Source organism: Saccostrea cucullata, unplaced genomic scaffold, assembly GCF_032062105.1.
Source record: "Saccostrea cucullata isolate Sc308-1 unplaced genomic scaffold, CSIRO_AGI_Scuc_v1 ctg1305, whole genome shotgun sequence".
Classification (NCBI taxonomy): Eukaryota; Metazoa; Mollusca; class Bivalvia; order Ostreida; family Ostreidae; genus Saccostrea; species Saccostrea cuccullata.
The window spans coordinates 108,434-123,284 of record NW_026921094.1 but is presented as its reverse complement, the minus strand read 5'-3'; the positions used below and the strand labels follow the sequence as shown (position 1 = coordinate 123,284).

The window sequence follows — 14,851 nt, the reverse complement described above, 5'->3', positions numbered from 1 at the left end:
GGTAGTGTAGATATTAAATTGTTAAAATCATGACCCCTGGGGGTAGGGCGGGGCCACAATAGGGAATCCAAGTTTTACATAGAAATATATAGAACAAATCTTTGAAAATCTTCTTCTCAAGAACCACTGGGCCAGGAAAGCTGAAACTTTGTGGGAGCATCCTTTGGTAGTGTAAATATTAAATTGTTAAAATCATGACCCCCGGGGGTAGGGCGGGGCCACAATAGGGAATCCAAGTTTTACATAGAGTTTATTGAACAAATCTTTTAAAATCTTCTTTTCAAGAACCACTAGGCCAGGAAAGCTGAAACTTATGTGGAAGCATCCTTGAGTAGTGTAGATTTTTAAATTGTTAAAATCATGACCCTCGGGCGTAGGGTGGGGCCACAATGGGGAATCCAAGTTTTACATAGAAATATATATAGAACAAATCTTTTAAAAAGAACTGCATCACCCAAGTTACTCAGGTGAGCGATGTGGCCCATGGGCCTCTTGTTACTTCTTGTGTCCAAGTTCTGTAAATTTATCCTATGGGCCAGAAAAGACAAAACTTTGTGAAAGCCAATATTTATACACAATTAACAATTATAGAAGATCAACTGTTTTACATAGGAGTAATGTAAGGAAAAATCTGTAAAAGTCATGATTAGTCATATAAATATACCAAACTATCCTCAGTTATTGTACAGTTTAAATTATACACTTTTCCCTTCCCCTGCTGGATTGGGTGGGGTTGGGATGGAGGGAGAGGGAACACTTAGATCCTTAAATGATTTCTGGTTTTTTCTTCAAAGTTTTCATTAGCTGCAGATCTGTAGCTCTCCGAAAAAAATATATTGATAGACCGGAGAGCTACAGTGCCACCCATTGAAAAAACTGTATATTTATTGCGCACAAAAGAGTGCGCTCGGTTCTCGATTTATTTCTCCATGTTTTTAAAACTGTAATTTCAAAATATTACTAACCGTGTGTTCCTAACATATTCTTTCGCTGTTTCCACATCCAAACATTCCTCATAATTGTTGTTAATAGTCCTCCAGGCCCTGATATTGTAATCATCGAACATTTCGCTTATTTATACTGCCATTTTGGTTTCAAAGATAATTCAGTCCAATATGCTTCGTTCAGATGTCAACTACGAGAGTACTTGATTGAGGATAAAGGAATTTTTTGAAATCTTTCCTTTTTTGCAGTTGAGGTAAGAATTTGGAAGAATTAATCTAGAACCGAGTGCACTTTTTGTGCGCAATAAATATACAGTTTTTTCAATGGGTGGCACTGTAGCTCTCCGGTCTATCAATATATTTTTTTCGGAGAGCTACAGATCTGCAGCTAAGTTTTCATGAGAGTGATATGGCCCGTAGATCTCATGTTTACTTATTACTTACTAAAACATTTGAACAAAATTATTCCATATTTCAATCAGACATACTCTTTTTTTCACTACCCTCTAGTTTTCATACTGAGTGAGGTGATCTGAGTGAGTCAGGGAATGGTCATCCAAGCAGACCATTCCAAGAGTGGAACATACCGCTATTGGCTTCTCACATCAAATGCTGTCAAGTGTCAAAGTGAATTATTATCTTTTAATGTTAATTATGTAATGTTTTCTTCATCTTTGTCTCGGGACATGACGTGCACATCTCTTCAGCTTCAAGTATCTGCACTTCACTAACAATTTAAAATCAGGGCAATTCAAACAGAGAGATGGCCAAATATTTATAAACAGCCAGAGAGAGAGAGAGATAGAGAGAGAGATGGGGTGAGGAGAGAGAGAGAGACGTGACTTCTGGTGGAGGGTAGACTGGACACCTGGGTTGATTATAGAATCATCTGACATTGTGTCCAGTATCTTTACTGCTCTAACCCCCCTATACATGCTCTCTGGCAGCTGATGCAAGCTCTGCTGTCAGTTTTCTGTCAGAGTTCATTATTTTGAAGTTCTGACATCAGCACCAAGAAACACAAAAGCTAGAAGCTCTCTAATACACTCAAGTCAGAGAGTGCCTTCTTTTACAATATTACTTGTTTACTTCACTTAAGGGGATAAAAATTAAACAAAAAACGATTGTTTTCTCATTATTTTCTAATCTTCTACACCAAGTTCATGTGTTCCGTTGCATCTATCATTGTTGCTTTCTTCAGAAGTTGTATTGTACACTGACTACACTCTATGGCTGATTTATAAATTTAATCTACCAAGTAATAATGCTTGTTAGATAGGCCAGGATTAATGGCATCTTTGATGTTTACTATTTGTTTACGAGGCATTTTTTCTTACCCCTGTGTTACAGAGATAAAGGAAGTTTGGTGATGTAATAGTCAACAAAAAACATCTCACTAAATGTGCAAATTTCTACATCAAAACCTGCATGTCTGATATTTTTCATTTTGTAAAAGCTTGTCTTAATTCATTGCATGTTGCAGTTAAAAAAACTGGAGGTATTTTATCAATTATTTTGTTATTTAGCAGGAATTTTTCTAAAATAAACATGATATCTAATGTAAAAAAAATTAATAAAAAAAGAATTACATATCAAATATTTCACACATGATGTAATTGAGATGAACATTATATAGATAATTTTTAATAAAATAGATTTAAATTCAGTCACATTTTTAAGTGAAGATAACTAAAGTAAAACCTACTGCATTTATTTTAAAATTTGTCTGCAAATTTTGTTGGCCATTCTGGGTCTGTCGTCATAAACCATACTTAAGTCTGAGAATGTTCTCGAGTCTGAGAATTTTCTCAAATCCAAAATTTTCAGACTCAGCGGCCATCATAAAAAAATAGAGAAAAATAAAAATTCCTTAAACTCTGTTTTATTCTCAAATTCTCAGCTGAGTAATTCTCAAGACTTGAGTTGAGAATTTTTTTGAGAATTCTCAAAGTTTAATGACGGCGGACCCATAAGGTGGGGGAAACTTTAGGTATAATCAGCTGTAACAGAATCAGAAATCACTATACTCCCCTCAATAAATTTTGCTCACCAATTATTAAATTATATTGCTGCGCTGGGGAGTAAAATTAGGACTAGAAAATTAAACAGCATTATAAAACTCTCACTGATTTCCCCAAATCTTTATAAAAAAGTATGCTCACTTTTATTTGGGTGCCTTGTTGTTCTTAAGGAGTTAACAGATCCATTACTACTTGAAGCAATTAAAGGAATTATTTTTACCCTTTCTAAGCTAGAACCTGTTTTTAAAACCAAGTTTCTGAAATAAGACAGCACGATTTAAAAAAAAATTCACTGAAAGACATGAACTGTAGCTTCTTTTATCTTTTATTTTTAGTTCATACTAAGGACCCATGTGACTGGATAAAGAAAACTTTCATAAACTTTTTATTAAGAACTTAAAAGTTAATATGAATCAGATACAACCTGTATTGCCTACATAACAATGTCCTTAATAAACATATTTAAGGAAAACAGTAAAACTCGGTTATAATGAAGTCACTGGACCTATGAAATTACTTCGCTATATCTGTAATTGACTATCCTTATAAGAAATACATTAAGATATAAAAGCTAGGTATCCAAGATAACTTCGCTATATCTGTGAATTCGCAATATCTGTGTTCGTACTAAACGAGTTTTACTGTAACTGTCTAGTTTTTGGTTTCATGATGTGATCAATTGAGTGGCTTGTGTGATAATTTGCATAAACACCCAAGGCGTTTATAAATATTGCATAAAATTATCATGCAAGCCAATCGATTGATCACTGTCATGAAACCAAAAAATTTGAAGTTATTCCTTATATTTACATGCTCTTGATTCCGCCATAGTCCATGTGCTGCAAACCCCGCTTCTGTCTCTATTCCCGCCCCGCACATGATTTTTTTAACCACGCCTATCGATGAACCAATAGATTTATGTAGCAATAAAGTACAATTTTGCTGTTTCTAAACTTATCACTGACAAAGACATTGGAAATGTAAATATTTATACTGTATTACTATAAATAAATACTGTCAGCTATCCACTGTTTGTGGTTACAACTATTCACACTTGTTTTTTTTACCCAGATTTTCTCTGCTGTAGAACCTGACAGTGAATCATCTTATCATAGATTCCCACACAGAGTCATCTATCCACTGTGTTTGGATAACTATCCACTGTGTTTGGATAACTATCCAATCTTTGAGTGGTTAACTATATCCACACTGTAAGAGGTTAATCCAGATTTTATCTGTTGTAGAACCTGACAGTGAACCATCTTATCATAGATCCCCACACAGAGTCTACCATCAAGGATCGACGACAGAAACTTCAGAAGGAAGCCGCCGTACTGACCTCCTACATCAAACACAATCAGGACAACATACACACACTGATGATGATATGTCAAAGGTCAGTATCTATGTAGTTATATACTGATAGGTCAAAGGTTATGAAATTCACTTAAAGATAGGTCAAAGGTCAGCAATTACTTATCGTGATACGTCTCATAAACAATAAACTCAAAGTAAATAGTTGTATAAAATCACTCTATGTTTATTAAACATTCTTGTGGAGAATTTTTCATTTAATTGGAGACATCATTCCCTTAAATAAATGGAGAATTGTGTAAGACCTGTACTTGGTACTCAGGGGTAGGAATCTTTTTTGTGACAGCACCATTTGTGTTTGTTTGTTGTTTAACATCCCTCTTGAGAATTTTTCACTCATATGGAGACACCACCACTGGCCGATGGAGAGCTGCAATTTTCTTAATATACTCAGCACTCAGGGCCATTGGGCAGTAAGGGATCTTTTTTGTGCCAGCATCTACTGTGAAACAGGATCTTGTTTTATACAGTATCATCTCTTCAAGGACTGGTCTCCATGTCACTCAGTTAGATTCAAACCTGTGACATAAGGATAAACTCATTATGCCAAGACTCTAGAGCAGACACCCTACCACTGCGCCATGTGGGCGACTAGCATCTACTGTGACATAGCACCTGAGGTTATACTGTCTCATCTGAAGGACCAGTATACACATTCTACCGTGGAATCTGAACCTGAAACATATGGATCAGTTCCATACTCTCCAACTCTAACAACTGTGACATGTGGATGACAATCACACTACGTAAAGGGAAGGAAAGTATATGACTGTATAGAGTTTTGCAGTAATTGTTATACTTTATCTGTGAATATATCACTTCTCACTGTGAAAATATTATTTGCAAATAGATCACTTTCATTCAAGGGATAAATTACAGTATTTCACTGTAGGAAATATAATAAAAAAGTAAAATAGCTTATTTTTAAAAACAATCAATTCGATTGTATAATGTAGACTTTGCAAAGAAAACCATTTCTTTCTTAATTTTTTTTGCAATGTCAGTAGCCGTGTGGGTTATAACGTATATCAGGGGTTTAGTTGCTTCATTACAGAGATACAGGTAAATAAACATCTCAAACTACCAGATAACTTGATCCAATCTCAGATCTCCTTAATAAACATGTACAGAAAACAACAGGCCACAGTATCAGTTATCACGATTTTCTCACTTTTATGTACGTCAGGGGTGAACTCTGATTTTGAGGTCAGTGTACTCTTGCAAAATTCAATTCACAGCAGTGTTCAAATATATTTTAATTCGTAGACTAGATATAATCTAAATTGCCTCTGTAACACAGTGTAAGATTCAGTAATATGGAGCAAGGGTAGATAATGAAGTCAGGGGCATTAGATGGACCATGAATTATTGTAGAGTCAGTGAAAATGTTATGGCATCTCCACTTTATGTGTGGAGTCATAGAAAATGTATAGGCAACATGACCTAAGGGTGTGTCATGACCTTGACCCAAGGTCATTTGGGGGAAGTTCAAGGTCACTGGAAGAAAAATTTCATAATTTGTGTCCTGTCCATATCTTTCTTATGGATAAACTTGGTTGGTTCTCATTTCACGCAAAGATTGCTCATAACCTATGGGTGTGTCATGACCTTGACCCAAGGTCATTTGGGGAAGTTCAAGGTCACTGGAAGCAAAATTTCATAATTTGTGTCCGGTCCATATCTTTCTTATGGATAAACTTGGTAGATTCTCATTTCACACAAAGTTTCCTACTGACCTAAGAATATGTCATGACCTTGGGTCAAAGTCATTTTGGGAAGTTCAAGGTCACTTGAAGAAAAATTTCATAATTCGTGTCTGGTCCACATCTTTCTTTATTAAGGAAAAACTTGAATCTACTACTTCACACAAACATTGCTCATGACCTGAGGTTGTGTCATGACTTTGAACCAAGATCATTTATGCAAGTTCAAGGTCACTGACAGAAAAAGTTCATGATGCGTGTCTGGTCCCTATATCTAGTCTACTTTTTTATTAGGCTGTGCCTTTGTTTCATTTAAAAAGAAATATAATGAGCAATTACATTTGCACTAAAAATGTTTTAGCATTTCTCTCTTCTCTTAGATCCATAAAATATTCATGATTTAGCACTTCTGAAAAAACACAGCAGGGGGTATTTTGTCCCATTTGGACAGTTCTAGTTAATCTTTGATCAGTTATCCAATCATACAAGATATAAGAATGTATGACAACAACATAAAAAATACACTTTTTTGTTGCTAAAATAAAGTTTTAAATAAATTACAAATACCACTGATCCATGGTACTGTAAATTAAGTACCATAAATTTCAATAAAGCACAAAGTCACATCACAGTGTAGGACAATGACCTCAGTGATTTTCTTAGAAGTTTAGTCTCCAGGGACCTTGAGTTGTAGTTAACATTGATATCCTAACGTGACCTGAACAGAGATGTCAAATCCTACTCTATTGGTCATCCTGGCATCTTAACATGACCTGAACAGAGATGTCAATCCTACTCTATTGGTCATATTACTGGTCTCAGAGAGGGGTCAAGAATTGATTAAACCAAGGAAAACCAGGGTAATTAGGAAACACTTTATATCACCAAGAGCTCAGTCTGACTGGTCAGGCTTCAGAGCTCACCTAATTTTTATGAATTATTTAAAGATTCTGACAAAATTTACCCGAATTTATGAATAATTGAATCAAAAGATAGAAACTTTCCATGGATTACAAACCATGAAGCAGTATAGATTCCTAACTTACAAGTTCTAAAGAATTACTTTGGCTGATATAATAAAAAGGCATTGTATGTAATGATGTTATTATTTGATTAATTGAATTTTTCAATAAATTAATTATATTAAGTACAGAAATAATAAATTTCAGCCCCCTCACTTTGACAGATTTAATCCTCCGTCTCTCTGACATAAAGATCTGCCTATATACACCCCCTCATTTACTTTACAACTAGGAAGGAAAAGTTTCCAAGAAAAATTGAGATCCCTTCAGAAAGATCTTAATTAATCAAGCATGTTGTTCTCATAATTAGTCTTTGATTATGGCTACCATCTGCTGGTTTTCTTTTTCTTCCTCCTTTCTATAAGTCGATTGAAGATCACACATCAAACATCACAACACTTCTCCTCCAGCACATGAAAAGTAAAATATTTCCTCCCCATATTGATCTGTTAGCCTCGAGTTAAATATTTATTTCTGTCAGATAAAATTTCACAGGACATAAATCTAGAGGGCCTTACAGATGTTAACTATTCCCATGGCAATAAAACCTCCTTAGCTCCTGATTTCTCAGAAGTGCTTATATCTGCCATAAAAAAAGTTCTTCATGCATAAAGTATCAGAGACAATCAGTATGTAGTAATTAAAGATTTAAAGGACTGGGGTTTGATCAGTCTCAGTAGGGATCAAGAGTCGGTAGAGTACAGTACAGTACAGAGAGGTACTAAGGTACAGGGCTGGTACTGAGAGTACTTAGTGAGAGGTACTGATCAGGAGAGTACTTAGTGGAGAGGTACGGATGTGGAGGTATATAGGGGAGGTGATGGTCAGATAAAACAAGGCTCCCTGCTGAGTTCCTACATAAGACAGATTCTCCCTGTCTGCTCAATTAATCCTCTTCCTCATACCAGAGAACATTACAACATACACTGAAACCCTGCCATCTTCATGTGGTGCACAGGGATGACAGGATAAATCCAAAACTTGTTTCATTTGTCGTTTGCAATGGAGATTTAATATTGAAGTCTTTTAGTGACATATTTCTTGGAGTTCACACATCGAACCATTTTAAGTGGAATCTACTCTGAAGAACTTGGAAGAGACATACTTCTATTAGTTATGATAGTGATTCTCTGAGGGAATTTGATTATGGAATCAATGCCTAGACAGGATACTGTTTATAATGGACAAACACATTAGCTATAATAGCTCTAAGTCAGAAGACTAGCTCTGCTAAGTGAGATTACCAATTAATCTTTCTTTAAATGTCACTGATTTGCATGGATTGTAATTTTACTAAATACGTGACAGTTTTGAATTCCCCTTAGTTGGGTGCTTTTACATGTTGCATCATTAGCAATTCATAGGGAATCAGCTTGCAGTGCGAATTAAGGCCTCCAGTTTTCAATTTGAATGTACGTTTTAGTTAGAGCACCGACATGCTATAGGACGTAATATTAAGTCCCAGATCACTTAAACCTGATGGCAACGTACCACATTTATTGAGGAAAAAAAAAACGCGGAACAAAACATTTTTTCTTGATGACTAATTGGAGTCTGGAGGTACTTTACTTGTAATTAGGAGATTTGCATATTTTTTTAATCGGTGTAGATCTTTAAAGAGCTGCTTACGGATTTTCTGCCGCTGTTCCTTGATTTCTGTGTGCCTCTCGCAGGCCCAGCAACAATACATCAGGATCGTATAGACAGCGAGTGCTTATACTGGAAACTCATTATACTTCAGTTTGATGTTTGGCAAAACAAATAGAATTTGGAGAATACTTCAAGCATTTTGTTCTTTGGTTTAATATCTGATTTGAGAAAAAAAAAATCCAGATTTTTTTTGTTTGTTTTTATGGGATTTTTTTTTTTATCCTACTTCTTCCTGAAACTATGGTTTTCTACAACTAATGCACACTGTAAGAGGTCTTGGATGCCAAATGACATCACCGCTTTGTAATGGATAGATTTTGACAACCCTCTACAGGTTTTTTTTGCACTCATTAATTGAAGAGGTTGCTCATTTGCCAGAAATACGTTGATTTCATTTCTTTTTCTCTGGAGTCTGTGTTATTACCCAATTTAACCATGCGCAAAATGCAAAGGACATAAACAGATCATTCATTGTGTGACTTTTCTCACTAAAGGCAAGAAAATTATAAGATGAGTTCTTTTTTCAATATCATTTGGTACTTTTTTGTGTAGGCGAGTTGAGACAGTGAAATATACCTTTATTGATAATTGTATTACGGATTTTGTGATGTCAGCGACAGAGACCGAGCTGTCAAACTCTGTGTTGATACGACAGCGCGAACAAAGGAATGGGGAGACCTACAAAGGGAGCTTACTCCAGGCTCAGGGGTCCGTCTCCCGCCAAAATAGTGGGGAGGAAGATTTAAAAGTCCGTCGTCAAATGCACAAACAGGAGAGCAAGGACAGTGGGATAGTGACGGAAATGTCCACTCGACCAAAGGATTATGGTCGAAGCAAAACCGAAAAAATTCATAGAACAGAGAGTAGCAAAGCTAAATCGCGGAAAAGTGAAAGCTTTAAGTCAAGTGTAAAAAGGAGTCAGAGTATGAAGGCCCCGCATTCTGACAGACATTTTTCGCAATCCTCAAATAAGAGTACGGGAAATTTAAAAGACCTTGATAATGATAATCAGGTAAGGAATTTCATTTTCTAACCATTTTTTGTTTTTAATTTTTTGGCAGAAATTTAGCTAATCATCTGTACTCAAAAGTGTATGAAACTCAGGGGGATATGTGTTGCAAGAGGAATGAAATTCGGTTGGCAAACCTGCAGTTAGCAGCTATCCGAGCTCAGGTAAGAGCAGCACAGGTAATTATCTGATATCGATCTCCCTACTGATTTAAAAGTCAATTTTAATAAATCCTGGAACTGGCTACAGCTAATTAGCTATCTGAAGGTATGGAGATCACTCTTCTTAGCTGTAGAGACAATGCATTTAATAGAAGATTTTTATTTATTCCAGATCAATATTTCTAAGATTCTGAAGCAGGGTTTTTTTTTTAATGTGCAAAAAAAGTTCATTTAAGGATTTATTTCTATTATTTAAAATTATAAGATTTTTATATTCATACTAGATCAATATTTCTAAGATCTGAAGTAGGTTTATTATAGGTATTAAAGAAAGTACATATTATTGTGTTATATAAAATTATTCCATTTTTTTATACTGGTAAAGAACGTACAAGTTATTGTGTTTTATAAAATTGAATATGATAAATGTGCATGCTTTAAGCATGTTAGGCTAAAGACAGAATCGCTTTGGAGTAAATGGCCACAAAAATTGATAGCCTGAGTCAAAAACATTTACCCAGCATTAAAATGACAGCTTTGATATTCCTGATCTAGAAAATCCACCTCCCCGATGCCGTTTTTTGCTCATTGTATCTTTATGGTAAGGAGATTATTGTTTTTTGTAAGTTTTCCCATTCCACACACCGCAGTGTTTTATAAAACACTGATAAATTGTCTGATCATTTCACCATACACCCAAGGCTCATCACTTCTGCTGCTTTAAAAAAAAAAATGCATTTTTTTTCTGACTGCATATACTTTTTACTTCTGCCAAGGGAAAACAGCGCTGCTAGCATTGCTTAGTTATTAATCTTGGAACATCCCTGTAGAATTTTTTTAACCCTAGATATCATAACCATATGGTGTTACGTCCATATCGCTATTGTATATTAGGGAAATTTTTTGGAGGGAAATCAATCAACTTCAATGTAGAGAGAACAGGTTGTGATGCTAATGTACCTGCCTGCCTTCATGGGAAAGGTTTTGGGATGTTCTTGCATTAGTGCAAGGTTGATTTACATATCTGAAATTCTAAATAATTACCAAAAAATGGATAGAAAGCAAACTCCTCTCTTGAGAAAAAACTTTCAAAAAGATATGATGATGGCAGATTTATATATATGTCATAACTTATTAGGTGGAGCCGCAGAAGTAAGAAATTGTATGAGATACATGTAAAGAAGATAGATAAAATGTGAACCCCTCCCCTCTTTATTTTAGGGAAATTGAAAAGAAAATTCAAGGGAGTATCCTGATCTAATTATATTTTGATGTGTTTTTTTTTATATTCATATCTTTGGAATATCAAATTCATAGAGAAAACTTTGGTAGATACTGACATTCAGCATTATGTACACAAATTATCACATTTTATTTATTAAAAGATACAATATTTTGTCAGCTTTCTGGCAATATAAGGAATACATGTACATTACTTTGCTTCAAAGCTGAGATATTGTTTTTTTTAGCAATTAATGATATGATACAGGCAAGTGTTTTGGTTTTAAATGGGCCTCTTGATTTTCAAAGCCAAAAAAAAACCCTTTCAGCTGCAGCCACCAAACATATAGATATTAATTAAAAGCTCTACTGTACATGCTGTAGATAAACAGTAATTTTGGCAAATTGCATCTTGTCATCTTGTTTGTTAAGTAAAAAAAATCTAAGAACACCATACAAAAGGAATTTGCATCCAATAATGCACAAACTTGTTAAGAAAACTTAGAAACCTTGAGAATGCCCAGTTTAATCACCTCTGTGGCTGCAGATGTAGGGGGTATAATTCCCATCATAGAACCATTAGTCCTTGAATCAGTGACTGAAAGACGTGCATGTAGGGGATATAATTCTGGGATAAAAAAGAAAGAAAAAAAAAGTGAGTATTACAGAGCCATTAGTCTTCCTGTCAAGGTCAGTCAGCACAGTGACTGAAGGATGGAGAATTATGGTCGAGTCTAATGATAGAGATATTAGGGTCTATCAGTCAGAGTCGGGGTCATTATCATTCAGGACATCACTTGCACCCCTCTTCTCCCTGCATCATAAGCTGCTGGTGATTCTGGCAGAGTGCCTCCGATGGAAAAGGGAGCAGGAATATGATCATCATTGTCTCAGATAAATAGCACTTATCAAGATAGACTACACGCTTCTGTTAGGCTCAAATGAAAATATAACAATAAGGTGTAGAGTGATTTACGTTTACTGGGAGATATAAGTCAGAAGAGATAGAGCACACAAGCTGTATTTATAATATCTTAAAGCAAGCAAAAGAGGGGTGAGGATGGGAGGGTGTTGGGGAAGGAAAGAAAAAGTTTCTTGGTTTTGTCTCTCAGACTTTGTTATAATGATAGAACTGCTTGTTAAAGAAATAATATTTTTATTTTGATTGGGATATTTTATTTTGATTAGAGTATTTACTAAATAAATTAGATTTTAGTAATACTGTAGAAGTATTTCATTACTATATGGTCTTAATTTATGATAAGGAAAATTTAAGAATATAGAGGCAATGTAAGAAATCTGTATATAATTTTCAAACTGGAAAGAAAACAGAAATAGTAATTCCTCAGAATTTTGACTCCATGTGTAAAGTGTGTCTACAGTATCATACACATTACATACATATCTGATGTCTGATGATCAGCTTATGTGTGATGTAGGCTGTATTCATATTACCATCCCTAGTGCTTGGGAAAACTATTACTCTCTATGATCCATGGGTTGTATATATTGTAAGGAGGGACAACGTATGAGATATGTCTATGGGTGTATTGATTTAGAACTATGGCCTGTACAGGTGCTGTAAGGTGGTACAGTAGAGGAGACATGCCAGTGAGTAGATTGATATGACTTGTGTAGTAATTACTTCCTTATGTCTAAGGAATTCCAGGCTCATTCTTCTGCCTTTGTGTTTTGCTATGATCCTGTTTGCAGGGAAATCATGAAGCTCTTAGCAAAACATAACCAAAGACTCAAAACATATCCTATAAAAGAACAATTTTTTGTTACTCTGCACCATTAATTAACAAGAGCTATATCATCTGTAATTTTCAGGGTTTTTTTTTATACACTTGCCCCCTTATCACTAATATCCCCCCAATGTTTAATAATTCGATGGCAGAAGAGTTTGACCCCCACAAAACATCAAACATCCTCTCGTGCACTGAAGAGTCTGTAGTTATGTATACAGATATAGATCAGATCGGGGTCTATGTAAATATTTTAAGCTCAGAGATAATAAAATTTTCTCATCAGCACCTCTTTGTTAAACAGCTGGTGTTACTCTCTAGTATTATTGCTTCTCTCTCTCTCTCTCTCTCTCTCTCTCTCTCTCTCTCTCTCTCTCTCCTCTGTTTACTTGATTCCATTGCTACAGCATTATATCTGCTTTGTCAATTTCACCAAGATAGCATATTCAAATAATAGTCAGAAAAAAATGCATTTGATATTGTTTAATTTAATTTTATGTTTTTGAAAACTTTTGGAAAGTTCATTCTTTGTTTTCACACATTACAGATAGAAGTGCTGTCCCCCAAACAGAATGGGTCTGTGGAGAACCTGGATCAGGACAGTAAGAAGTCCTCAGCCACCATCAAAAGCATGTGGAAGAAAGCCTTCAAAAACCTCAAAAGTACCTCAGACACCAAACTGGTAAGTTGAATGGATCAAACATACACAAAAGTAGGGACTTCAAACACTAAACTGGCAAGTCAGATGGTTTTAGGGGGGCCTCAAACATAAAACAAAAATACCTCAGACACCAAACTGGTAAGTTAAAATTTGGTAGGGCCTCAAACCTCAGAAATGGTGGAATCAGTAAGCATTTTTTTCTTCTCATGTAAAAGTTTTTGAATAAATCCAAACTGGTAAGTCAAATGGTTTTAGGGGGCCTCAAACATAAAACAAAAATACGTCAGACACGACACCAAACTGGTAAGTCAAATGGTTTTAGGGGGCCTCAAACATAAAACTAAAATACGGGAATTCCAACAACTTGTTTGAAAACCTGGTTTACTGAGTCTACATATAAATGTTGTCAAGGTGAATCTTAGCATCCTCTGAACAATTAACTCCTAAACAATCAAATCTAAGTGTTAGGGGGCCTCTTACCTCAGACACCAATTTTAAGGAAGCAAACACAAAAGTAGGGACTTAAACATCAAACTGGCAGGTAAATGGTTTTATGTGGGGCCTCAAACATAAAGTAAAAATACCTGACAACCAATGGTAAGTTAAACTGTGGTCATGCAGTCAAATAATGCAATTCCAGTGGTGGTTAAGGATTTTTTTCTTCTCATGTAAAATTTGTTGTAAATTGTGTCATATGGAATATAAAAATAGATGGCCAAGAATTGTATCAGAGTATATCCATGGGAATTCCAACAACTTGTTTGAAAACCTGGTTTACTGAGTCTACATAAATGTTGTCAAGGTGAATCTTAGCATCCTCTGAACAATTAACTCTTAAGGTCAAAACAATCAAATCTAATAAATTTTAGGAAGCTGATTGCTTCATACAGAGGTGTGAAATGTAGTGGAAAGTTTGTGTTCTCATTGTTCTGAGATGTGTGTATTAATATATATTGCAACAAAGCAGTTTATTAGTAAATTCATTTAAAAATACATTTGACATGTGCTCCTATTTAATTGCATGTCCTAATTAGGCTACAGACAGCCTCATTGCTGAGTTTAGTGGAACACTGAAATGCTCCAATATCAATAAATAGGACAGCGATTGCTTTCATTCAGGGGTGTGAAATGTAGTGGAAAGTTTGTATTTTCTGGGTCCTAAGATGCAAAATGGCCAATAAATATGCAATTCAAACGGATTTATATATTTTTAAAAAGTGCTCTTATGCAACAAATTAGGGTTTATAGAATAATTTGCATATGTTTATTAAAAATTTTATACCCACCCCATCACTTTATAATTATATTGAAAATTAAACGCATAATGTAAGCTTCAA

At 35.1% G+C, this 14,851-nt stretch overlaps 1 protein-coding gene across 1 annotated transcript in view; it reads left to right on the top strand.

The window, feature by feature from the left end:
- Nucleotides 1-14,851, top strand: part of LOC134259170 (uncharacterized) — an 80,120-nt gene that overhangs the window by 42,628 nt on the left and 22,641 nt on the right. The window contains exons 9-11 of the mRNA XM_062741771.1: nucleotides 4,210-4,361; nucleotides 9,776-9,887; nucleotides 13,401-13,535. Of these exons, the coding sequence (XP_062597755.1) occupies nucleotides 4,210-4,361; nucleotides 9,776-9,887; nucleotides 13,401-13,535 (399 nt within the window). The remainder of the gene's footprint in view (nucleotides 1-4,209; nucleotides 4,362-9,775; nucleotides 9,888-13,400; nucleotides 13,536-14,851) is intronic.